Below are 27,105 nucleotides of genomic sequence, written 5' to 3' on the forward strand. Positions count from 1 at the left end.
GGAACCATCATTCTTTGTGTGCCTTGAATTGTAAATAAATCACCTACAGTGTCACCAGCAAATCACCCCCACACCATCACAACTCCTCCTCCATGCTTCACGGTGGGAACCTCACATCTGTTCACGTACTCTGCGTCACACGGCGGTTGAAACCAAAAATCTCAAATTTGGACTCATCAGACCAAAGGACAGATTTACACCAGTCTAATGTCCATCGCTTGTGTTTCTTGGCCCAAGCAAGTCACTTCTTCTTATTGGTGTCCTTTAGTAGTGGTTTCTTTGCAGCAATTTGACCATGAAGGCCTGAATCACGCAGTCTCCTCTGAACAGTTGATAATAATAATATTGAGCTGCAATTTCTGAGGCTGGTAACTCCAATGAATTTATCCACTGCAGGTAACTCTGGGTCTTCCTTTCCTATGGTAGTCCTCATGAGAGCCAGTTTCGTCATTGCGCTTGATGGTTTTTGCAACTGCACTTTAAGAAACTTTCAAAATTCTTGAAATTTTCCAGATTGACTAAAATATATTTTTATTTGTTTAACACTTTTTTGGTTACTATATCAAATCAAAATCAAATCAAATTTTATTTGTCACATACACATGGTTAGCAGATGTTAATGCGAGTATAGCGAAATGCTTGTGCTTCTAGTTCCGACAATGCAGTAATAACCAACGAGTAATCTAGCTAACAATTCCAAAACTACTACCTTATACACACAAGTGTAAAGGGATAAAGAATATTTACATAAAGATATATGAATGAGTGATGGTACAGAGCGGCATAGGCAAGATGCAGTAGATGGTATCGAGTACAGTATACACATATGAGATGAGTATGTAAACAAAGTGGCATAGTTAAAGTGGCTAGTGATACATGTATTACATAAAGATGCAGTAGATGATATAGAGTACAGTATATACGTATACATATGAGATAAATAATGTAGGGTATGTAAACATTATATTAAGTAGCATTGTTTAAAGTGGCTAGTGATATATTTTACATCAATTCCCATTATTAAAGTGGCTGGAGTTGAGTCAGTGTGTTGGCAGCAGCCACTCAATGTTAGTGGTGGCTGTTTAACAGTCTGATGGCCTTGAGACAGAAGCTGTTTTTCAGTCTCTCGGTCCCAGCTTTGATGCACCTGTACTGACCTCGCCTTCTGGATGATAGCTGGGTGAACAGGCAGTGGCTCGGGTGGTTGTTGTCCTTGATGATCTTTATGGCCTTCCTGTGACATCGGGTGGTGTAAGTGTCCTGGAGGGCAGGTAGTTTGCCCCCGGTGATGCGTTGTGCAGACCTCACTACCCTCTGGAGAGCCTTACGGTTGTGGGTGGAGCAGTTGCCGTACCAGGCGGTGATACAGCCCGACAGGATGCTCTCGATTGTGCATCTGTAGAAGTTTGTGAGTGCTTTTGGTGACAAGATGAATTTCTTCAGCCTTCTGAGGTTGAAGAGGCGCTGCTGCACCTTCTTCACGATGCCGTCTGTGTGGGTGGACCAATTCAGTTTGTCTGTGATGTGTATGCCGAGGAACTTAAAACTTACTACCCTCTCCACTACTGTTCCATCGATGTGGATAGGGGGGTGTTCCCTCTGCTGTTTCCTGAAGTCCACAATCATCTCCTTAGTTTTGTTGACATTGAGTGTGAGGTTATTTTCCTGACACCACACTCCGAGGGCCCTCATCTCCTCCCTGTAGGCCGTCTCGTCGTTGTTGGTAATCAAGCCTACCACTGTTGTGTCGTCCGCAAACTTGATGATTGAGTTGGAGGCGTGCGTGGCCACGCAGTCATGGGTGAACAGGGAGTACAGGAGAGGGCTCAGAACGCACCCTTGTGGGGCCCCAGTGTTGAGGATCAGCGGGGTGCAGATGTTGTTACCTACCCTCACCACCTGGGGGCGGCCCGTCAGGAAGTCCAGTACCCAGTTGCACAGGGCGGGGTCGAGACCCAGGGTCTCGAGCTTGATGACGAGTTTGGAGGGTACTATGGTGTTAAATGCTGAGCTGTAGTCGATGAACAGCATTCTCACATAGGTATTCCTCTTGTCCGGATGGGTTAGGGCAGTGTGGTTGAGATTGCATCGTCTGTGGACCTATTTGGGCGGTAAGCAAATTGGAGTGGGTCTAGGGTGTCAGGTAGGGTGGAGGTGATATGGTCCTTGACTAGTCTCTCAAAGCACTTCATGATGACGGAAGTGAGTGCTACTGGGCGGTAGTTGTTTAGCTCAGTTACCTTAGCTTTCTTGGGAACAGGAACAATGGTGGCCCTCTTGAAGCATGTGGGAACCGCAGACTGGGATAAGGATTGATTGAATATGTCCGTAAACACACCAGCCAGCTGGTCTGCGCATGCTCTGAGGGCGCGGCTGGGGATGCCGTCTGGGCCCGCAGCCTTGCGAGGGTTAACACGTTTAAATGTTTTACTCACCTCGGCTGCAGTGAAAGAGAGTCTGCATGTTTTGGTTGCGGGCCGTGTCAGTGGCACTGTATTGTCCTCAAAGCGGGCAAAAAAGTTATTTAGTCTGCCTGGGAGCAAGGCATCCTGGTCCGTGACTGGGCTGGTTTTCTTTTTGTAATGCGTGATTGACTGTAGACCCTGCCACATACCTCTTGTGTCTGAGCCGTTGAATTGCGATTCTACTTTGTCTCTATACTGACACTTAGCTTGTTTGATTGCCTTGCGGAGGGAATAGCTGCACTGTTTGTATTCGGTCATGTTACCAGTCACCTTGCCCTGATTAAAAGCAGTGGTTCGCGCTTTCAGTTTCACGCGAATGCTGCCATCAATCCACGGTTTCTGGTTTGGGAATGTTTTAATTGTTGCTATGGGAACGACATCTTCAACGCACGTTCTAATGAACTCGCTCACCGAATCAGCGTATTCGTCAATGTTGTTGTCTGACGCAATACGAAACATATCCCAGTCCACGTGATGGATGCAGTCTTGGAGCGTGGAATCAGATTGGTCGGACCAGCGTTGAACAGACCTCAGCGTGGGAGCTTCTTGTTTTAGCTTCTGTCTGTAGGCAGGGATTAACAAAAAGGAGTCGTGGTCAGCTTTTCCGAAAGGAGGGCGGTGGAGGGCCTTATATGCATTGCGGAAGTTAGAATAGCAATGATCCAATATGATTCCATATGTGTTATTTCATAGTGTTGATGTCTTCACTATTATTCTACAATATAAAACCCTGGAATGAGTAGGGTTGTCCAAATATTTGGTCATTCATTCTTATAATGATGTGGATTTCCCGGCCATGCTCATGGTTTTATCCAGGATAGGAGTCATCAGAAGTAATGTGGCATTTTAAATGACAAAAGTTTAAATACAATGTTACTGATGAAAGTTTCTAGTTGTAGTTTCTCACATCTTCTCCCAGGCCTAATGAAGAATAGTCTCTCTAATGACTGCATATTTAGGAGAGAGTCTTTTTAAAACCTCTGACAGTTTTTCTTCTCCTGTCAAACAGTCTGGCTGGTCTGTGGACTCAGGAAACCACAAGTTATTTTCCATCTTACCCTGTGTGGAATGTTTCATGCTCTGGTCAGGAGGAGTTCTTTATAAAGCTACACATGACGACTGGCTAGTAAATATAACACATGATGTCATAGATCGGACCGTGCTGGCCAATGAGAGGAGGGGGAGTGAATAACAGTATAATGACATGGAAACAGGTTTTCCAGGAGTTCCAAGTTCTGAGTGCAGCCACTACTGACACATCAACACAGTCCAGACCTGTTGTCTATTATAGCATTTTAAGGTCGCTAAATGGATCAAAATGCTGAATGTCCTGGTCACATTCCATGGAAAACACAAACGAGCGCACGCAGTGCCTTTACTGAATATAGGCCACCTTAGAGAGAACACCTGTTTTCTATTGAGGCCACAGCAACAATATCTCCATCCAGTCGGGGATCCTTCACCCACTTCACCCATTACACTATATTCTCCTATGTAGGGCACTACTTTTAACCATGGCCCATATGGCTCTGGTCAAAAGTAGTGCACTATGTAGGGAATGTGTCATGTAGTTCTGTATAGAATCTATAGATCTGTCCTGACATCCCTGTTTCCTGATCTGTTGCAGGTCATCTTCTCTGACCAGCTATCACTTTACTCCTCAACCACCCTCACTCACACACACCCTCTACTAGACTTCCCCTTACCTTGGTCCTCTTCACCCTCTTTCCCCCTCATGACCTTGAATGAAACCATACATATATGTGATCATGAACACATCAGTAAGAGATGGACTGTCTGATTTCAACATGCTCGCCCTCAGACTAAGTTCTGCCTCTGTTCTGTTTACAGTTTACAGGTGATACCCCATTCTCCCTCATCATCAATTGTGTGTGTGTGTGTGTGTGTGTGTGTGTGTGTGTGTGTGTGTGTGTGTGTGTGTGTGTGTGTGTGTGTGTGTGTGTGTGTGTGTGTGTGTGTGTGTGTGTGTGTGTGTGTGTGTGTGAGCCTGGGAGCATTGTAGTAAAATAGTAGAGAGGCTGTTGTCTAAGGTCACTGGCAGAGGGCAAAGAGAGGAGAAAAGGGTTGAGGGTGGACGAGCAAGAGAGAGGTTGGGGAGAGATGGAGAGGGGGGAGAGTGAGGCTGGGGAGAGAAAGAGAGCGAGACAGAAATAGTGAGCGAAGGGGAGAGAGAGGGAAGACGGAAGGGGCCTAGGTTTGGGAAGGCAGCTGGGAGCGATGTGATGTGCCTAGGGTGGAACAGAGATGAGTTAAACAAAGACAGAAAAAATACAAATCTTCTGGATGATTACCAGCAGCCTGGCCTGGAGTTATATAACAGGCACTGGAGTCATCTGGACCCAGGACCCATAGCAGTGATTTAGAATACTGTACTGACTGAGCCAACACAGACCTGGTTTCACACCAAGATGAATGATCACACTGACTACAGCCATGTTATGGGAGTCTGGGGAGAAGAAACAGCTTGGCAGAATGCAGAGCTTCACAGCAGTATTATTCCACATTATCTCTGATAATCTCTGATTTGTCACGTTCTGACCTTAGTTATTTTGTTATGTCTTTGTTTTAGTATGGTCAGGGCGTGAGTTGTGTGGGTTGTCTATGTTAGTTTTTCTATGATTTGCTATTTCTGTGTTTGGCCTGGTATGGTTCTCTATCAGAGGCAGCTGTCAATCGTTGTCCCTGATTGAGAACCATATTTAGGCAGCCTGTTTTCTATTGTGTTTCGTGGGTGATTGTTTCCTGTTGTGTGTCTGCACCAGCCAGAACTGTTTTCGGTAGTTTCTCTTTGTTATTTTGGTGTTCATTTAATAAATATGGACACATACCATGCTGCACCTTGGTCCTCACCTTCTTCCACCGACGACGACCGTTACATGATTATCTTATTTAACCTTTATTAAAGACTGCCTACCAAAAGGCCTCCTTAGGTGACGGGGGCTGGGATTAAAAATACAGAATAAAATAAAAAATATAGGATAAAACGCACATCACAACAAGCGAGACACCACAAAACATAGCATGGCAGCAACACATAACACAACAACATGGTACAAACATAGCAATACAACATGGTACAAACATTATTGGGCACAGGCAACAGCACAAAGGGCAAGAAGGTAGAGACAACAATCCATCACGCGAAGCAGCCACAACCATCAGTAAGAGTGTCCATGATTGAGTCTTTGAATGAAGAGATGGAGATAAAACTGTCCAGTTTGAGTGTTTTTTGCAGCTCGTTCCAGTCGCTAGCTGCAGTGAACTGGAAAGAGGATCGACCCAGGGATGTGTGTGCTTTGGGGACTTTTAACAGAATGTGACTGGCAGAATGGGTGTTGTGTGTGGAGGATTGAGGGCTGCAGTAGGTACAGTGCCTTGCGAAAGTATTCGGCCCCCTTGAACTTTGCGACCTTTTGCCACATTTCAGGCTTCAAACATAAAGATATAAAACTGTATTTTTTGTGAAGAATCAACAACAAGTGGGACACAATCATGAAGTGGAACGACATTTATTGGATATTTCAAACTTTTTTAACAAATCAAAAACTGAAAAATTGGGCGTGCAAAATTATTCAGCCCCCTTAAGTTAATACTTTGTAGCGCCACCTTTTGCTGTGATTACAGCTGTAAGTCGCTTGGGGTATGTCTCTATCAGTTTTGCACATCGAGAGACTGACATTTTTTCCCATTCCTCCTTGCAAAACAGCTCGAGCTCAGTGAGGTTGGATGGAGAGCATTTGTGAACAGCAGTTTTCAGTTCTTTCCACAGATTCTCGATTGGATTCAGGTCTGGACTTTGACTTGGCCATTCTAACACCTGGATATGTTTATTTTTGAACCATTCCATTGTAGATTTTGCTTTATGTTTTGGATCATTGTCTTGTTGGAAGACAAATCTCCGTCCCAGTCTCAGGTCTTTTGCAGACTCCATCAGGTTTTCTTCCAGAATGGTCCTGTATTTGGCTCCATCCATCTTCCCATCAATTTTAACCATCTTCCCTGTCCCTGCTGAAGAAAAGCAGGCCCAAACCATGATGCTGCCACCACCACGTTTGACAGTGGGGATGGTGTGTTCAGGGTGATGAGCTGTGTTGCTTTTACGCCAAACATAACGTTTTGCATTGTTGCCAAAAGGTTCAATTTTGGTTTCATCTGACCAGAGCACCTTCTTCCACATGTTTGGTGTGTCTCCCAGGTGGCTTGTGGCAAACTTTAAACAACACTTTTTATGGATATCTTTAAGAAATGGCTTTCTTCTTGCCACTGTTCCATAAAGGCCAGATTTGTGCAATATACGACTGATTGTTGTCCTATGGACAGAGTCTCCCACCTCAGCTGTAGATCTCTGCAGTTCATCCAGAGTGATCATGGGCCTCTTGGCTGCATCTCTGATCAGTCTTATCCTTGTATGAGCCGAAAGTTTAGAGGGACGGCCAGGTCTTGGTAGATTTGCAGTGGTCTGATACTCCTTCCATTTCAATATTACCGCTTGCACAGTGCTCCTTGGGATGTTTAAAGCTTGGGAAATCTTTTTGTATCCAAATCCGGCTTTAAACTTCTTCACAACAGTATCTCGGACCTGCCTGGTGTGTTCCTTGTTCTTCATGATGCTCTCTGCGCTTTTAACAGACCTCTGAGACTATCACAGTGCAGGTGCATTTATACGGAGACTTGATTACACACAGGTGGATTGTATTTATCATCATTAGTCATTTAGGTCAACATTGGATCATTCAGAGATCCTCACTGAACTTCTGGAGAGAGTTTGCTGCACTGAAAGTAAAGTGGCTGAATAATTTTGCACGCCCAATTCTTCAGTTTTTGATTTGTTAAAAAGGTTTGAAATATCCAATAAATGTCGTTCCACTTCATGATTGTGTCCCACTTGTTGTTGATTATTCACCAAAAAATACAGTTTTATACCTTTATGTTTGAAGCCTGAAATGTGGCAAAAGGTCACAAAGTTCAAGGGGGCCGAATACTTTCGCAAGGCACTGTATCTCAGATAGGGGGATGAGGCCTAATGTTCTTATGTTCCTGTTCTAGTGTTCCCTCGTGTTCTAGGAATGGTCCCTGTGGCAGCATCGATTGACTCGATTGACAGCATCACTCAGCTTCAGCCAAGTTCATATTAATGGAGCAGAAGAGTTAATTAAGAACAAATTCTTATTTTCAATGATGGCCTAGGAACAGTGGGTTAACTGCCTCTTCAGGGGCAGAACGACAAATTTGTACCTTGTCAGCTCGGGGATTTGAACTTGCAATCTTCCGGTTACTAGTCCAACGCTCTAACCACTAGTCTACCCTGCCAGTAAATCCCATATAAACAAATAGGGACATTTAGCATCTATAAGAAACCTCAAAAAGGGGCCTCCCGAGTGGCGCAACGGTCGAAAGGCACTGCTTCGCAGTGTTGCAGCATCACTACAGACTGGGGTTCAATCTCAGGCTGTGCCATTACCGGCCGTGTTTCCTCCGACACATTGGTTCAGCTGGGTTAAGCGAGCGGGTGTTAAGAAGCGCATTTTGGCGGGTCGTGTTTCAGAGGACGTATGACTCGACCTTCGCCTCTCCCGAGCCCGTTAAATTAGTAAAATATTAGAAACCTCATAAAGATTGTCTACTCACAACTATTTGCTATTTTTGACTAAACCATGGTATGGTGATCTCACGTGAGGATGACCTGTTGGAGGTGTAATTATGTAGTCCATGATGAGGAGGACTCCTCCATGGTTAACCAGTGAGTCAGTACTCTGTAGAGTTGATCAAAGCAGCAGCCTGACAGTAGAGTCAATAGATCCAGCAGGATGCCTCAAGTCCTTATTATAGCAAGGTGAAATTGAAGCGTGAAGAGGAAGTCAACTAAAGAAGAAAGACAGTTGTGCAAAGAGTCTTAAAGACGTGTCTTTTTTCCTGGTGAGGGAAGTCAGCCAGGTTGTTGAATGCTTTGCCCTATTATTATATTATTATTATATTATTATATTATATTATTATATATTATTATTATATATTATTGCCCTGGAGTCATTCACAGAGAGGTGTGAGGAACGCAGTGTCTTAATAACCCAATGGAGCCTTCAGACACGGAGAGTCTTATTAAGAGAATGAACCCTTTCCAAACAGTTCTTCCTTTGTTTTCACAGAACCACAGAATAACTGGCTTTAGATTGCACCAGTCAACACAGATTAGAGGATAAATTCAGAGAGGAGATCTGTGTGTCTGTTTGTGTGTGTTTGTTTGTATGTGTGCGTGATTGTGCGTGTTTGTATGTGTGTGTGTGGTCTAGGACAGTGATAGACAGTCCCCTCACTGTGAGAGAGCAGGTCAGCCAAAATGATTTTACAGACGACTGTAAAAATGTTAGTAAAATATTCTAAAAATAATCTGTTGGATTTGTCCCTGTCCCTGAGCCTGTCCTTCTGGGAGCTGAGGGAAAACAAAAAAATATTCTGGGTTTTAAAAACATTCTAGTGGAGCAGAAAGGTCTGGGTTTTAAAAACATTCCAGTGGGGCAGAACGGTCTGGGTTTTAAAAACATTCTAGTGGGGCAGAAAGGTCTGGGTTTTAAAAACATTCTAGTGGGGCAGAAAGGTCTGGGTTTTAAAAACATTCTAGTGGGGAAGAAAGGTCTGGGTTTTAAAAACATTCTAGTGGGGAAGAAAGGTCTGGGTTTTAAAAACATTCTAGTGGGGCAGAAAGGTCTGAGGTTTAAAAACATTCTAGTGGGGCAGAAAGGTCTGAGGTTTAAAAACATTCTAGTGGGGCAGAAAGGTCTGAGGTTTAGAAACATTCTAGTGGGGCAGAAAGGTCTGGGTTTTAAAAACATTCTAGTGGGGCAGAAAGGTCTGGGTTTTAAAAACATTCTAGTGGGGCAGAAAGGTCTGAGGTTTAAAAACATTCTAGTGGGGCAGAAAGGTCTGAGGTTTAGAAACATTCTAGTGGGGCAGAAAGGTCTGAGGTTTAAAAACATTCTAGTGGGGCAGAAAGGTCTGAGGTTTAGAAACATTATAGTGGGGCAGAAAGGTCTGAGGTTTAAAAACATTCTAGTGGGGCAGAAAGGTCTGGCGTTTTACCATAGATGCTTCAAGTTTCCTCTCAACATCAAATAAAATAGAATCCAATTGTATTGGTCACATACACATATTTAGCAGATTTTATTGGAGGTGTAGTGAAATGCTTGTGAGAACATAGCAACAGATATACAACAGATATACCGATCGATCGCTATAGAGTTTAAAGACCATAAATGATGGACATCACGCATCAGATACAGAGGCCACGTTTCAAAGAGATGAGGATTCAAGTTTCTGTCTGACTTGTGATTCTCCTCACCTCTACCCCAGAGAGCTGACCACCCTAACCTCTACCCTAGACAGTGCTCGTTTGTGGTGTGTGTGCGTGGTGTGTTTAGTCACATGCAGGGCTATTTGGGATATGGGCCCAGAGAAGTTTCCTCGGCTGGACTATGTCACTATAAAGAGGTGAACTGGTGGTTATGATGACAGCCCATAGGGCCCATATGGCTCTGGTCAGCAGTAGTGCATTATATATGGAATAGGGTGACATTTGGGATGCATCCATAGATTCTGCAGACCATCTGGTCCAGTAACATAACATCATACAGTCTCTACAGTTTCCACGGTACAGCTGTCAAATATAGGCAGAGAATATCAGAGCTCAGTTAGCTTCATCTCTTTACGTCATCATCCTACTCACAGTTATTACCCTGACTGTGTGGGTCTCAAATTGCACCCTATTCCCTGTATTGTGCAGTACTTTTCACCAGAGCCCCATATATGCTATGGTCAAAAGTAGTGCACTATATAGGGAGTAGGGTGCCATTTGAGACACAACCTGTGTTTCTATTGAAAACAGATGTTCTGCTAACTACGGTTCTCTTTCTGTTAGTGATTCTGACCACATCACATTGACTTTGACACTGACTTTGGTCTGGCTTACTTCAGCCATGATATGGTTCTAAAAGGGAAACGGCATGTCGAGAGTCTCGTGGTTAAATATACTGTAGGCTACGAAAGCAGCATGGTAGAAACACACTGTACTAAAATATGACATCAACAGGACCATGGGGAAGGAAATGTCTTGGTTGTGTTGACAAACAGTTACTGAAGTCATCAACAAACTAAACACTACATAAAGTCCATAGATTTACAACCATTACTCTAGGGTTAGCGTGCTGTAGCTGTAAGCAGTGATACGTCACTCTAGATGACCCTGGTGTGAGTGGTGTTCATTCACAGAGCTGTAAAGTTGTCTGTTAAGAGCGCGTCATATTACAGCCAGACCACACAGCAGACATTCCTACCTATAGGGGAAAGTGATGGAATGTGAACAGGGTCTCCTGTACATTATTGACATACCCCCTGTTATACACCCCCCTCCCCCGCTCATAGAGTTCATGTGAGAGTGGAACCTGAGACAAAAATGGCATCGCCCATCGCCCCCAGCTGCCCCCAGGGCCACATCACGACACGACAAATAGTTCCCTCAGCAGTAACTATGTAGTACTAGTAACAATGGCATGCCTCCTAATTTTAACTGCGTCCTGCCAAGCCATGCATAAATAGGCCTTTAAAATAAAAGCCTGTGTGTCGGGAGGGACATTCTCTGGACATTCTCCAGACACTCCTGGGGAGTGAAACCTGGACCCTGGCTGGTACACCTGTCCCCATCCGTAACTCACAACCACATTGTTTCAGAGCAACAGCCGTACCACCCTGTGGAAGACAAGCCTTATGTGATTGACTGGTTTTGAAACCGTGCGGGTCTTATGCATGCTAAAATACAGTGTTAGCCCGCTGAGCTAAAGTCCAGGCATTTGCTCGGGGAGCTAATGCAAGACTTCAGGTCTCATGCCAGGTTACTCATCACCCGAGAATGGTTCACCGAACCACCTCTGTTAAACTTGGAATACTCCCTGAAAGACCCTGGTCTAACAGAGCAGACTCTGGCTAACAGATCAGACCCGGGACTAACAGAGCAGACCCTGGACTAACAGAGCAGACCCTGGACTAACAGAGCAGACCCTGGCTAACAGAGCAGACCCTGGCTAACAGAGCAGACTCTGGACTAACAGAGCAGACCCTGGACTAACAGAGCAGACCCTGGCTAACAGAGCAGACCCTGGCTAACAGAGCAGACCCTGGACTAACAGAGCAGAATCTGGACTAACAGAGCATACCCTGGACTAACAAAGCAGACCCTGGCTAACAGAGCAGACCCTGGCTAACAGAGCAGACCCTGGACTAACAGAGCAGACCCTGGACTAACAGAGCAGACCCTGGTCTAACAGAGCAGACCCTGGTCTAACAGAGCAGACCCTGGACTAACAGAGCATACCCTGGACTAACAGAGCATACCCTGGTCTAACAGAGCATACCCTGGACTAACAGAGCAGACCCTGGACTAACAGAGCAGACCTTGGGCTGACAGAGCTAACCAGGGCTGCTTTTTTTTTTAAAATTTTTATTTCACCTTTATTTAACCAGGTAGGCTAGTTGAGAACAAGTTCTCATTTGCAACTGCGACCTGGCCAAGATAAAGCATAGCAGTGTGAACAGACAACACAGAGTTACACATGGAGTAAACAATTAGCAAGTCAATAACACAGTAGAAAAAAATGGGCAGTCTATATACAATGTGTGCAAAAGGCATGAGGAGGTAGGCGAATAATACAATTTTGCAGATTAACACTGGAGTGATAAATGATCAGATGGGCATGTACAGGTAGAGATATTGGTGTGCAAAAGAGCAGAAAAGTAAATAAATAAAAACAGTATAAAAACAGTATGGGAATGAGGTAGGTGAAAAAGGGTGAGCTATTTACCTATAGACTATGTACAGCTGCAGCGATCGGTTAGCTGCTCGGATAGCTGATGTTTGAAGTTGGAGAGGGAGATAAAAGTCTCCAACTTCAGCGATTTTTGCAATTCGTTCCAGTCACAGGCAGCAGAGTACTGGAACGAAAGGCGGCCAAATGAGGTGTTGGCTTTAGGGATGATCAGTGAGATACACCTGCTGGAGCGCGTGCTACGGATGGGTGTTGCCATCGTGACCAGTGAACTGAGATAAGGCGGAGCTTTACCTAGCATGGACTTGTAGATGACCTGGAGCCAGTGGGTCTGGCGACGAATATGTAGTGAGGGCCAGCCGACTAGAGCATACAAGTCGCAGTGGTGGGTGGTATAAGGTGCTTTAGTGACAAAACGGATGGCACTGTGATAGACTGCATCCAGTTTGCTGAGTAGAGTGTTGGAAGCCATTTTGTAGATGACATCGCCGAAGTCGAGGATCGGTAGGATAGTCAGTTTTACTAGGGTAAGCTTGGCAGCGTGAGTGAAGGAGGCTTTGTTGCGGAATAGAAAGCCGACTCTGGATTTGATTTTTGATTGGAGATGTTTGATGTGAGTCTGGAAGGAGAGTTTGCAGTCTAGCCAGACACCTAGGTACTTATAGATGTCCACATATTCAAGGTTGGAACCATCCAGGGTGGTGATGCTAGTCGGGCATGCGGGTGCAGGCAGCGATCGGTTGAAAAGCATGCATTTGGTTTTACTCGCGTTTAAGAGCAGTTGGAGGCCACGGAAGGAGTGCTGTATGGCATTGAAGCTCGTTTGGAGGTTGGATAGCACAGTGTCCAATGACGGGCCGAAAGTATATAGAATGGTGTCGTCTGCGTAGAGGTGGATCAGGGAATCGCCCGCAGCAAGAGCAACATCATTGATATATACAGAGAAAAGAGTCGGCCCGAGAATTGAACCCTGTGGCACCCCCATAGAGGCTGCTAAAGACAATATAAAGACAGTGATTATGTCCCAAATTGCACCATATTCCATATATAGTGCACTACTTTTGAACAGGGCACATAGGGCTCTGGTCCAAAGTAGTGCACTATGTAGGGAATAGGGTTCCATTTGGGTCACGTCTCAGATTCAACACACAGCCTGGTGAAACACGTACACATGAAAAAAGCCTTACCTGCTCCTGCATTGGTCATCTTACTGCACATCTGCAAACAAAGAGAAACAGACAATGGTTCGTCAGACAACAACAGAGTGTACCGCAGCCCTCAATACCGCTTTAACTGCATGGCTTAAACAAACAACTTAAACAAACAACAAAACAGATTGGTTGAAGAATACACAAACAACTTTTCAAAATGTTAGAAATACTACAGTGAGTCAGGTATCAGTGGCATCCTAGTAATGTCACAGAGGATATATTCAGAGAGGAGAGGAGTAATGAACTAAATTGTATCCTAGTAATGCCACAGCCATAAAGAGTTCAGGGTTAATGACTGATCTAGCAGGTTGCTGCCTGCTTTACTGTGTTACCATAGAGACCTGATGGCTGGTTCAATATGGACAGCTGGCTCATGTTTGTACATCACTTTAGTATTTATAACATCCTCTGTCTAGTGTTATTAGACCAACTTAGACTAAACACATGGCTATAATCCCAAATGGCATCCTATTCTCTATAAAAGTGAAATACTGTTGACCAGGGTGCACTATAACATGGTGTTTTACATTGAGACATACCCCCACACCAGTGAGTCACCAGTGTTTAATGTTAATGTAAGCTCTAGCGTTATCATCAGGAGTGTGACACTAACGACTTGTGGTGAGCAGAATCAACAACCTCTGCCTCATTCAAGACTTCTGCTTTCTGAGAAGGTGTTAAAGTTCACAGTTAGCGTGTGTTATGTAAAATGCCTGTTGAAAAGTACCAGTGTCCTGGGCTTGGCCCCAAGTCATGGCAGGTCCACCGGAGCCATGGCCCAGTGAGACACGGGTGCCGGTCCACATAGGTAGAAACAGAAGTCTGAGTATTTTGGGTATAACACCTGGTTAAATCCCCATTGGACACTCACCATAAGTAATTAGGCCTGTGTGTCTCCAGCGACAATGCGTTGTGATTTTAGAGGTCAGTTGGTGGTTGTGGATCTCCATGTGTGGCTGGACAGGATCTTTACCACAGCCAGAATAGTGCACTATAAAGGGAATAGGGTGCCATTTGGGATGTACACATAGTAGAGCAGCCTACAGTATGAGGAAACACATATTTTACAGAGAGTAGTCTTGGTCCAACAGCAGAGGAGTGACGTGGTTAACAGGTGGAGACATACAGGAAATATTTGGTCTCAGGCAGAACACTATCAGGTGAAGGGACTGATGTTGTTACCCAAGTATCCCTGCTTATTGACTGTGAGATTCAGCATAACAGGGTCAAAATTCATTATTACATTTCTGTCCTCTTCAGTCATAGGGTTGGAGAACAGAAGCAATGCTGACAGTGTCCCTCTCAGCTCTCTGCTCTAAACAATTATCTCATTCTGCAGACAGAGGAAACTAGGTGTGAGTACCAAATGGCACCCTATTCACTATATAGTGCACTACTTTTGACCTGGGCCCATGGAGCTGTCGAAACTCTAAAGTGACGTGTGTTAACATAATAGATCTATTAACAGGCTCTGACCCACATCTACAAATAAAGCTGTGATGAAAATTTGCCTTCTAGAACTGACTGAATGGCCCCAATGGAGATACCAGTCTGTCTTTTACTCACAGGGGCTTCAAAGACTGTCCTAGACTTCTGTCTGTCCCTCGACAGCCCATATAAAGTCCTGTTAGTGTCCTTCCATTTTCCTCTTCATTGATATAGTTATACCCATAGACTTAGATAGACATCGCATCATTGTGTATGTCCCATTATGGCGTCTGTGAGAGCATGGGCAGAGCACCATTGAGGTCATCTCCATTTTGAAGAGGTACATTTTCTTCTTCTACAACTTCTATAAGTTGGCAAACAAAGGGTGCGTACTGCCACCTGGAATGTGTTGTTTGAACAGGTATAAAGCCAAGGTTGGCGATTTACTGCCACCTGTAGATATGGAATGTTTGCTCACAAGTATAATGTGATGTCTGATCCCTCCTGGTGACCTGGATGGAATTATGTGATCCTTCCACAAACCATAGGAAGTCTCACCCAGTTTACTACTTAAAAATGGTGAAAGTCCTCAATAGCGCTACCCATGCTAAAACAGGCCTTTGGACACTAGAATGGTGTCTATGGTTATACCACACCACCTCAGTTCTGAGCATCCACCACATGTCGGGTTATGGGTTAGAGGTCAGGGGTCAGGTGACAAGACACAGAAAGAAGACAGCCCTATCAGGAAGCTCCCTCTGCTACAACAACCAACATTTTTATATGGACTGACATGTCTGGTCTTTAGTGATTGATAACTGGTCTGCTGCATTGACTAAATTAAAAAAACTAGTTCAGAAAAAACAAGTGGAAAACATTCCTAATCTAACAGGCTATGGGACATGTCCATGCTCTACAATAGTACTATCTGAGATGCTGCTATACATTGTAGCTGGCAATGGGATGATGTACAAAGTTCACACGAGATCTGGAAGGAATTACATAATTCCCATCATGCATTTCTTTACGTTCTCTTTCCTGCGTTTCCCAACTCTTCCCTTCCCCCATGTGGTATAAAGTGGAGTAAACTCCCAGCCCCGCACAGAGCCCTGTGGTCTATGTAGAGTAAACTCCCAGCCCCGCACAGAGCCCTGTGGTCTATGTAGAGTAAACTCCCAGCCCCGCACAGAGCCCTGTGGTCTATGTAGAGTACACTCCCAGCCCCAAACAGAGCCCTGTGGTCTATGTAGAGTACACTCCCAGCCCCGCAAAGAACCCTGTGGTCTATATGTAGAGTACACTCCCAGCCCCGCACAGAGCCCTGTGGTCTATGTAGAGTACACTCCCAGCCCCACACAGAGCCCTGTGGTCTATGTAGAGTACACTCCCAGCCCCGCACAGAGCCCTGTGGTCTATGTAGAGTACACTCCCAGCCCCGCACAGAACCCTGTGGTCTATGTAGAGTACACTCCCAGCCCCAAACAGAGCCCTGTGGTCTATGTAGAGTACACTCCCAGCCCCGCACAGAGCCCTGTGGTCTATGTAGAGTACACTCCCAGCCCCACACAGAGCACTTTGGTCTATGTAGAGTACACTCCCAGCCCCACACAGAGCCCTGTGGTCTATGTAGAGTAAACTCCCAGCCCCACACAGAGCCCTGTGGTCTATGTAGAGTACACTCCCAGCCCCACACAGAGCCCTGTGGTCTATGTAGAGTACACTCCCAGCCCCACACAGAGCCCTGTGGTCTATGTAGAGTAAACTCCCAGCCCCGCACAGAGCCCTGTGGTCTACGTAGAGTAAACTCCCAGCCCCGCACAGAGCCCTGTGGTCTACGTAGAGTACACTCCCAGCCCCACACAGAGCCCTGTGGTCTATGTAGAGTACACTCCCAGCCCCACACAGAGCCCTGTGGTCTATGTAGAGTACACTCCCAGCCCCACACAGAGCCCTGTGGTCTATGTAGAGTACACTCCCAGCCCCGCACAGAGCCCTGTGGTCTATGTAGAGTACACTCCCAGCCCCGCACAGAGCCCTGTGGTCTATGTAGAGTACACTCCCAGCCCTACACAGAGCCCTATGGTCTATGTAGAGTACACTCCCAGCCCTACACAGAACCCTGTGGTCTATGTAGAGTACACTCCCATGCGTCCAAAATGGCACAAGTAGTGCACTATATAGGGAATATGGTTGCATTTGGGATCGATTTAACAGTCCTGAACACTCCCAACCCCACAAAATGAAGTCTGAGGTTACTCCACCAATCATTCATTGTGTTTAATTTGGCATGTGCAAATCACATTTGCTAACAGAAACAGGCAGAGAACCCCCAAACCAATGTCTGATAATATATAACCAAACCTATAGCTGTATATGGCTGCCTCCAAAATGGCATCCTATTCCCTACATATTGCACTGCTTTTGATCAGAGCCCCATGGGCCCTAGACAAACATAGTGCACTATATAAGGGGGAATGAGGTGTCATGTGGGACGCAGCCTATGTTATATGGAACGATCCAGGCCTCTCATCATAGCTCAGGGCAGGGTAGGATGGATGACGTCTCTCCACAGCCATTACTCTTCTGTGGCTTCTAACAGCCGTGCTCTAGAGACTCCCTCTGGGCCTCTACACCAAGGCATAGCCATGATCCACAACCCCTAACTCATAACACGTAACTACGGGCTGAAACTCACAGGACTGAACCCATCTCTCTCCACAACATTCAGAAATTTGTCTCGGTTGTAAAATAAAATCTATGTCCCTGGGAAAATAACCCTAGTTTTACTCTCAAAGTCTAAGAAAAAATAAGGGATAGAAAGAGATTGTTGGGTGACCTAGAAGGTGTCCCAGTAGACCAGCCAGTAAACCAGTAGACCAGCCAGTAGTCCAGCCAGTATACCAGCCAGTAGACCAGTACACCAGTAGACCAGCCAGTAGACCAGCAGACCAGCCAATAGACCAGCCAGTAGACCAGTAGACCAGCCAGTAAACCAGTATGCCAGCCAGTAGACCAGTAGACCAGCCAGTAAACCAATAGACCAGCCAGTAAAACCGTAGACCAGCCAGTAAACCCGTAGACCAGCCAGTAAACCCGTAGACCAGCTAGTAAACCAGTAGACCAGACAGTAGACCAGTAGACCAGCCAGTAGACCAGTAGACCAGCCAGTAGACCAGTAGACCAGCCAGTAGACCAGTAGACCAGGCAGTAGACCCGCCAGTAGACCAGTAGACCAGTCAGTAAACCATTAGACCAGCCAGTAGACCAGTAGATCAGCCAGTAGAACAGTAGACCAGCCAGTAGACCAGTAGACCAGCCAGTAGACCAGCCAGTAAACCAGTAGACCAGTAGACCAGCCAGTAGCCCAGTAGACCAGTAAACCAGCCAGTAGACCAGTAGACCCGTAGCACTCACTTCCGTCATCATGAAGTGCTTTGAGAGACTATTTGTACATTGTATATATATATATATAATATGACATTTGTAATGTCTTTACTGTTTTTAAACTTCTGTATGTGTAATGTTTACTGTTAATTTTTGTTGTTTTTCACTTTATATATTCACTTTGTATGTTGTCCACCTCACTTGCTTTGGCAATGTTAACACATGTTTCCCATGCCAATAAAGCCCTTGAATTGAATTGAATTGAATTGAATTGACTAGTCAAGGACCATATCACCTCCACCCCACCTGACACCCTAGACCCACTCCAATTTGCTTACCGCCCAAATAGGTCTACAGACGATGCAATCTCAACCACACTGCACACTGCCCTAACCCACCTGGACAAGAGGAATACCTATGTGAGAATGCTGTTCATCGACTACAGCTCGGCATTCAACACCATAGTACCCTCCAAGCTCGTCATCAAGCTCGAGACCCTGGGTCTCGACCCTGCCCTGTGCAACTGGGTACTGGACTTCCTGACGGGCCGCCCCCAGGTGGTGAGGGTAGGCAACAACATCTCCTCCCCGCTGATCCTCAACACGGGGCCCCACAAGGGTGCGTTCTGAGCCCTCTCCTGTACTCCCTGTTCACCCACGACTGCGTGGCCACGCACGCTCCAACTCAATCATCAAGTTTGCAGACGACACAACAGTGGTAGGCTTGATTACCAACAACGACGAGACGGCCTACAGGGAGGAGGTGAGGGCCCTCAGAGTGTGGTGTCAGGAAAATAACCTCACTCTCAACATCAACAAAACTAAGGAGATGATTGTGGACTTCAGGAAACAGCAGAGGGAACACCCCCCTATCCACATCGATGGAACAGTAGTGGAGAGGGTAGCTAGTTTTAAGTTCCTCGGCATACACATCACAGACAAACTGAATTGGTCCACTCACACTGACAGCGTCGTGAAGAAGGCGCAGCAGCGCCTCTTCAACCTCAGGAGGCTGAAGAAATTCGGCTTGTCACCAAAAGCACTCACAAACTTCTACAGATGCACAATCGAGAGCATCCTGGCGGGCTGTATCACCGCCTGGTACGGCAACTGCTCCGCCCTCAACCGTAAGGCTCTCCAGAGGGTAGTGAGGACTGCACAACGCATCACCGGGGCAAACTACCTGCCCTCCAGGACACCTACACCACCCGATGTTACAGGAAGGCCATAAAGATCATCAAGGACATCAACCACCCGAACCACTGCCTGTTCACCCCGCTATCATCCAGAAGGTGAGGTCAGTACAGGTGCATCTAAGCTGGGACCGAGAGACTGAAAAACAGCTTCTATCTCAAGGCCATCAGACTGTTAAACAGCCACCACTAACATTGAGTGGCTGCTGCCAACACACTGTCATTGACACTGACCCAACTCCAGCCACTTTAATAATGGGAATTGATGGGAAATGATGTAAATATATCACTAGCCACTTTAAACAATGCTACCTTATATAATGTTACTTACCCTACATTATTAATCTCATATGCATACGTATATACTGTACTCTACATCATCGACTGCATCCTTATGTAATACATGTATCACTAGCCACTTTAACTATGCCACTTTGTTTACTTTGTCTACACACTCATCTCATATGTATATACTGTACTCGATACCATCTACTGTATGCTGCTCTGTACCATCACTCATTCATATATCCTTATGTACATATTCCTTATCCCCTTACACTGTGTATAAGACAGTAGTTTGGAATTGTTAGTTAGATTACTTGTTGGTTATCACTGCATTGTCGGAACTAGAAGCACAAGCATTTCGCTACACTCACATTAACATCTGCTAACCATGTGTATGTGACAAATACAATTTGATTTGATTTGATTTAGACCAGCCAGTAGACCAGTAAACCAGCCAGTAGACCAGCCAGTAGACCAGCCAGTAGACCAGCCAGTAGACCAGCCAGAAGACCAGTAGACCAGCCAGTAGACCAGCCATTAGACCAGTACACCAGTAGACCAGTAGACCAGCCATTAGACCAGCCAGTAGAACAGCAATTAGACCAGTAGACCAGCCAGCAGACCAGTAGACCAGACAGTAGACCAGTAGACCAGCCTCATCCCTCCCCACCACTATCCAACCCCTGGACAGATGGGAAAACACCTGGCTATATTTAGAACACTTCCTCAATGGGTCACAACCAATAAGAATACTTTCTTATCGGGGGCAGCTGGGGGATTACGGGGCTATGCCATTTTTGTCTCAGGTTGTGTGTGTGTGTGTGTCTTTTGATGCTTTGACCCTCTGTCTGCCAGGGCCATCAGACCAGCTCCATACTGCCAGGTTCTGAGGAAGAACTATCTGTCTCTGTTAGAAGTGTCAGGTCTCAGGGCACACGTGGAATGCTGCAGTTGCAGTCATGTTGAGACACACAGGAACACAGCAACATGTACTGCAGGACATTCCAACACAGAACACCTGACGGTCTCACCCTCACGTATCAAACACGTGGCACATACCTGACGGTCTCACCCTCACGTATCAAACACGTGGCACATACCTGGCGGTCTCACCCTCACGTATCAAACACGTGGCACATACCTGACGGTCTCACCCTCACGTATCAAACACGTGGCACATACCTGGCGGTCTCACCCTCACGTATCAAACACGTGGCACATACCTGACGGTCTCACCCTCACGTATCAAACACGTGGCACATACCTGACGGTCTCACCCTCACGTATCAAACACGTGGCACATACCTGGCGGACTCACCCTCACGTATCAAACACGTGGCACATACCTGGCGGTCTCACCCTCACGTATCAAACACGTGGCACATACCTGACGGTCTCACCCTCACGTATCAAACACGTGGCACATACCTGACGGTCTCACCCTCACGTATCAAACACGTGGCACATACCTGGCGGACTCGCCGTCACGTATCCAACACGTGGCACATACCTGGCGGTCTCACCCTCACGTATCAAACACGTGGCACATACCTGACGGTCTCACCCTCACGTATCAAACACGTGGCACATACCTGACGGTCTCACCCTCACGTATCAAACACGTGGCACATACCTGGCGGACTCACCGTCACGTATCCAACACGTGGCACATACCTGGCGGTCTCACCCTCACGTATCAAACACATGGCACATACCTGACGGTCTCACCCTCACGTATCAAACACGTGGCACATACCTGGCGGTCTCACCCTCACGTATCAAACACGTGGCACATACCTGACGGTCTCACCCTCACGTATCAAACACGTGGCACATACCTGGCGGTCTCACCCTCACGTATCAAACACGTGGCACATACCTGACGGTCTCACCCTCACGTATCAAACACGTGGCACATACCTGGCGGTCTCACCCTCACGTATCAAACACGTGGCACATACCTGACGGTCTCACCCTCACGTATCAAACACGTGGCACATACCTGGCGGTCTCACCCTCACGTATCAAACACGTGGCACATACCTGACGGTCTCACCCTCACGTATCAAACACGTGGCACATACCTGGCGGACTCACCCTCACGTATCAAACAAATAACACACACCTCACAATCACTATGCATTGGGTTCAGGTGGAGATGGAAACAGAATTTTAAGAATAAAATACCCTTTCCATCGAGCAAACCATTGTGGATGGGAATCTGCATGTCAATACAACAAGGGCCATCTTGAGACCACCTTAAAAATTGTGACCCTAACCTAGAGACAGGCAGGGTGTGGGGGAACAGCCATAACAACGTCCTATCAAAAGCTGACTCCAAACATTCCGTAAGCGTTCCTAATGCCACCGTATTCCCTATGTAGTGCACTGCTTTTGGTCAAAAGTAGTGCTCTATATAAAGAATAGGGTGTAATTTGGGACGCAGATTGGGATGCAGCCTCTCTATCAGCTCATAACCTTCCAGTCACATGACATGCTGCAGTAGTTAGTTACCATGGTCAGATTATCCTGAGACCCTCAACATGACAGCAGCAGCTTAGACTCTAACATCACATTCTCTCTCTCCACTGCTTTCACACCCACTCCAGAACTCTCATGTAAGAGGCTGAGGGGTGTGTGCATACGGTAGGGCTGGTCTAGGTTCTGGAGTCAGCCTGGGGCTTGAAGAAGAGTAATCCTTTGCTTATCATTAACCCTGGCCTGTGGTCAGTGTTACAGAGCATGGCGTGCACACGAACACACACACGAGGAGACACAGTGTTCCCCTGCCAGACGTTGGAACCATTGTGCAGTAGTGTGACAGTGGGTTAGAGTTAGGACATTGTGTACGGTGTGAAGGCGGTCTCCATGCAGCCTGTCTGTCTCTGACTCAGACCTTGGTGGTGTTCCGCAGCTTTCTGACTCTGTAATCTGCTCTGAGACTCTGAGAAGCAGACTGCATCAGGACTGGAGAGCACAAAGCCACATCGTTCTGTTCCCACCAATATAATTAGTCATTCCCCAGTCGAATCTGATCCTCTTCCAGACATGGTACCTATACAGACACAGGCCGTTAGCAGGGTTTCCCCACAGCCGCCACAAAACATATCTAGCCCCACCTCTCCATTGTTTCCCTTGCTAAACGTGTCTAATAGGCAGACTAACACCTGACCTGGGGACAGTAAACCACTCACACACACACTTCCTGCGTACACACTGTGTCAAACAAGGAAGAGAAGAGGATACAACGGACAACTCTGCTGTGGACTTCTCATTATGTCCAAAACAGTGCCATTCTTAGTTTATCAATTACATTTCACAGCTAATAAGAGGAATGTTGTTTAAGTTAGCAGACAGAAAATCTATTTAAAATACTTTCTGTAGCTAGCTGAAGGCAGCCTAAATATCAAATGGATTAAATTGAGCTTTTATGCCACTGGCCTACACACAATAACCCATAATGTCAAAGTGGAATTATTTTTTGGGAACTTAAGTCATTAATTATTCAGCCCCTTTGTTGTGCCAAGCCTACATAAGTTCAAGACTAGTGTTTAACATGATATTTGAATGACTACTTCATCTCTGTACCCCACACATACAATTATCTGCAAGGTCTCTCAGTTGAGCAGTGAATTTAAAACACAGATTCAACCACAAAGACCAGTTTTCCAATATCTCGCAAAGAAGGGCACCTATTGAGCATGGTGAAGTTATTAAGTACACTTTGGATGGTGCATCAATACGCCCAGTCACAATAAAGATACAGGCGTCCTTCCTAACTCAGTTGCCGGAGAGGAAGGAAACCGAGATTTAACCATGAGGCCAAGGGTGACTTTAAAACAGTTACAGAGTTTAATGGCTGTGAAAGGAGAAAACTGAGGATGTATCAACAACATTGTAGTTACTCCAAAATACTAACCTAAATGTCAGAGTGAAAGAAGGATACCTATACAGAATATAACATACTTCAAAACATGCATCCTGTTTGCAACAGGGCATTAAAGTAAAACTGCAAAACATGTGGCAAAGAAAGTTACTTTGTCCCTGAATACAAAGTTTTAGGTTTGAGGCAAATCCAACACAACACATCACTGAGTACCACTCTTCATATTTGAAAGCATGGTGGTGGCTGCATCATGTTATGGGTATGCTTTTCATCGGCAAGGACTAGGGAGTTTTAGGATAAAAAATAAACAGATTGGAGCTAAGTGCAGGCAAAATCCTAGAGGAAAACCTGGTTCAGTCTGTTTTCCAACAGACACTTGGAGACAAATTCACCTTTCAGCAGGACAATAACCTACAACACAAGGCCAAATATACACTGGAGTTGCTTACCAAGATGACATTGAATGTTCCTGAGTGGCCTAGTTAAAGTTTTGACTTAAATCGGCATGAAAATCTATGGCAAGACTTGGAAATGGCTGTTTTATAAATTATAATGTGCAAAGCTCTTAGAAACTTACCCAGAAAGACTCACAGCTGTAGTGTTTCTAACATGCATTGACTTAGGGGTGCAAATACTTATGCAAATGAAATACTGTATTTTTGTATTTCTTTTTTTTATACATTTGAAAAAAATTCTAAAAACACATTTTCATTTTGTCTTTATGGGTTATTGTGTGTAGATGGGTGAGATATTTTTAATATATTTATTTATTTATTTTACCCCCTTTTTTCTCCCCAATTTCATGGTATCCAATTGTTTCGTAGCTACTATCTCATCGCTACAACTCCCGTACGGGCTCGAGAGAGACGAAGGTTGAAAGTCATGCGTCCTCCGATACACAACCCAACCAAGCCGCCCTGCTTATTAACACTGTGCACCTGGCAACCTTGGTTAGTGTGCACTGCCCCCAGCCCGCCACAGGAGTCGCTGGTGCACGGTGAGACAAGGACATCATTACCGATCAAACCCGGATGACGCTGGGCCAATTGTGCACCGCCCCATGGACCTCCCGGTCGCGGCCGGTTACGACAGAGCCTGAGGGCGAACCCAGAGTCTCTGGTGGCACAGCTGGCGCTGCAGTACAGCGCCCTTAACCACTGCGCCACCCGGGAGGCCGATGGGGAAGATATTTTTCATTTTTAATCTATATTGAATTCAGGCTGTAACACCACAAAATATGGAATAAGTTAAGGGGTATGAATACTTTCTGAAGGCACTGAGAATTCGCTTATGATATCTAAATCACATTGTTTCACCCAGACCCAGACAGACAGGTACAGAGTAAGCAGGAGTCAAAAGGAAGAGGGAGAGTCTCAGAGAAACTTACGACTGTCTTCTTGGTCCTGGCTCTGGTTCCTATGGCTGAGATATGAGGGGCCGTGGTCTTGTGTTGGTCCTGTCTGGGACATTCTCCTGTTTCTGGTTCCCCTCGCTGCAACAGTGCACTGTCCTTCTCATTAAGAGATTGGTTTACTGCCGTCCCAGACACAGCTCCACACTGCAACAACAGCACAATAACAACCGTCAACACTGGGTCCTTGCCTGCCTGTCTATCTGCCAGTCTTTCTGTCAGTCTGTCTCTGGGATGGTCAGCGGCAATGTACGCAGTCTTCAGCTCAATTTCTATCGGACAGACAGTGACAGACAGAGACAAGGCAGCCTGTTAATCGTCCACTGGAAGGACAAAGAGTGTGTCCTTGTCAAGTCCCTCTAGTAAAGATGTCGTGTGGTCTCCTCCGGGCTGCCTGTCGTTAGTTAAAGCTGTCTCTCTGAATGTGTGTTATGGCTGCTGATGGGATGCCTTCAGGCATGTGCCCCTCTGCTAACCACTCTGTAACCATTCCTAACGTGCTCAATCATACAAACAACCTCCTCTACCCACACAACAAGACCTCTGTGCTGATCACATACAGAACCATACAGGCCTCTTTCTGTTGTTGCCCTCTGCTAACTAACTGCTGGGGTATTTCATCATGCAAGCCTCCATGAGAGGAGTCTTATGTAGGACCAGAGCTACAAGGTCCCGATAACAACATCTCCACACAATGGCTGTCTGTCTGTCTCCCCCCCGCCTGGCCCACCACCGTGGCCAGACTACTGCTAGACACACCACACTATAGCAGCTTTCCTTACAGCCAGCTCCCTCCTCTCCCATCATAAAATGGACGCCTGCAGCATTCAGAGATGCAGAATCAAAGACAGCTTGATAATGGCCATAGTGTCCCAGACAGACAGCTTCCACTATATGACAACATGCTGTGTATGTACAGTATATCAACATATATCACAGTTATCCTTAAGCTTATGACATAACAGTCCTACCCAGACCTACAAGCTTCTGAGGCTGCATCCCAATGGCACCTATAGGGCTTTGGTCAAAAGTAGTGCACTATAAAGGGAATAGGATGCCATCCTGAGTCTAGTATGTTTCCTAGATTAAATGTATGTTAACTAGGTGAATGTATGTGTATTGTAAAGTACATGATTTAGCAGCATGGAGTTAAAGTCCTGTTAGACACCTGTTGAATGACTATAACAATAATCCATCAGGATTTCCTCTTCACAAAGCTCAGTAAATTGATTATAGACAGCAGAGAGCATGAAAAAGCATGTTGCATCATGATAGGCTGCAGAGGAATGTATAGATTTCCCAAATGTATCACTGGTTAGTACATGGCTCACATTTCAGTCAACATGGTCATGTCACCTGTTGTCTGTCTGCGTGCGGTTCAGTGTGTGTGTGTGTGTGTGTGTGTGTGTGTGTGTGTGTGTGTGTGTGTGTGTGTGTGTGTGTGTGTGTGTGTGTGTGTGTGTGTGTGTGTGTGTGTGTGTGTGTGTGTGTGTGTGTGTGTGTGTGTGACTGACCTGTTGTCTGCGTGCTGTGCAGGGTGTGTGTGTGACTGACCTGTTGTCTGTGTGCTGTGCAGGGTGTGTGTGTGACTGACCTGTTGTCTGTTTGCGGTGCAGGGTGTGTGTGTAACTGACCTCTTGTCTGCTTGCGGTGCAGGGTGTGTGTGACTGACCTGTTGTCTGTGTGCTATGCAGGGTGTGTGTGTGACTGACCTGTTGTCTGCGTGCTGTGCAGGGTGTGTGTGTGACTGACCTGTTGTCTGCGTGCTGTGCAGGGTGTGTGTGTGACTGACCTGTTGTCCGCGTGCTGTGCAGGGTGTGTGTGTGACTGACCTGTTGTCTGTGTGCTGTGCAGGGTGTGTGTGTGACTGACCTGTTGTCTGTGTGCTGTGCAGGGTGTGTGTGTGACTGACCTGTTGTCTGTTTGCGGTGCAGGGTGTGTGTGTAACTGACCTCTTGTCTGCTTGCGGTGCAGGGTGTGTGTGTGACTGACCTGTTGTCTGTGTGCTATGCA

General features: G+C 46.0%; 1 protein-coding gene across 1 annotated transcript in view; it reads right to left on the reverse strand.

The window, feature by feature from the left end:
* LOC118397367 (stAR-related lipid transfer protein 13-like) overlaps positions 1 to 27,105 on the reverse strand; it is a 107,108-nt gene that overhangs the window by 58,986 nt on the left and 21,017 nt on the right. The window contains exons 4-5 of the mRNA XM_052467493.1: positions 25,069 to 25,239; positions 13,483 to 13,513 (exon numbers count right to left, since the gene is read on the reverse strand). Coding sequence (XP_052323453.1) covers positions 13,483 to 13,513; positions 25,069 to 25,239 — 202 coding nt within the window. The remainder of the gene's footprint in view (positions 1 to 13,482; positions 13,514 to 25,068; positions 25,240 to 27,105) is intronic.

Source organism: Oncorhynchus keta, chromosome 18 (assembly GCF_023373465.1).
Source record: "Oncorhynchus keta strain PuntledgeMale-10-30-2019 chromosome 18, Oket_V2, whole genome shotgun sequence".
Classification (NCBI taxonomy): Eukaryota; Metazoa; Chordata; class Actinopteri; order Salmoniformes; family Salmonidae; genus Oncorhynchus; species Oncorhynchus keta.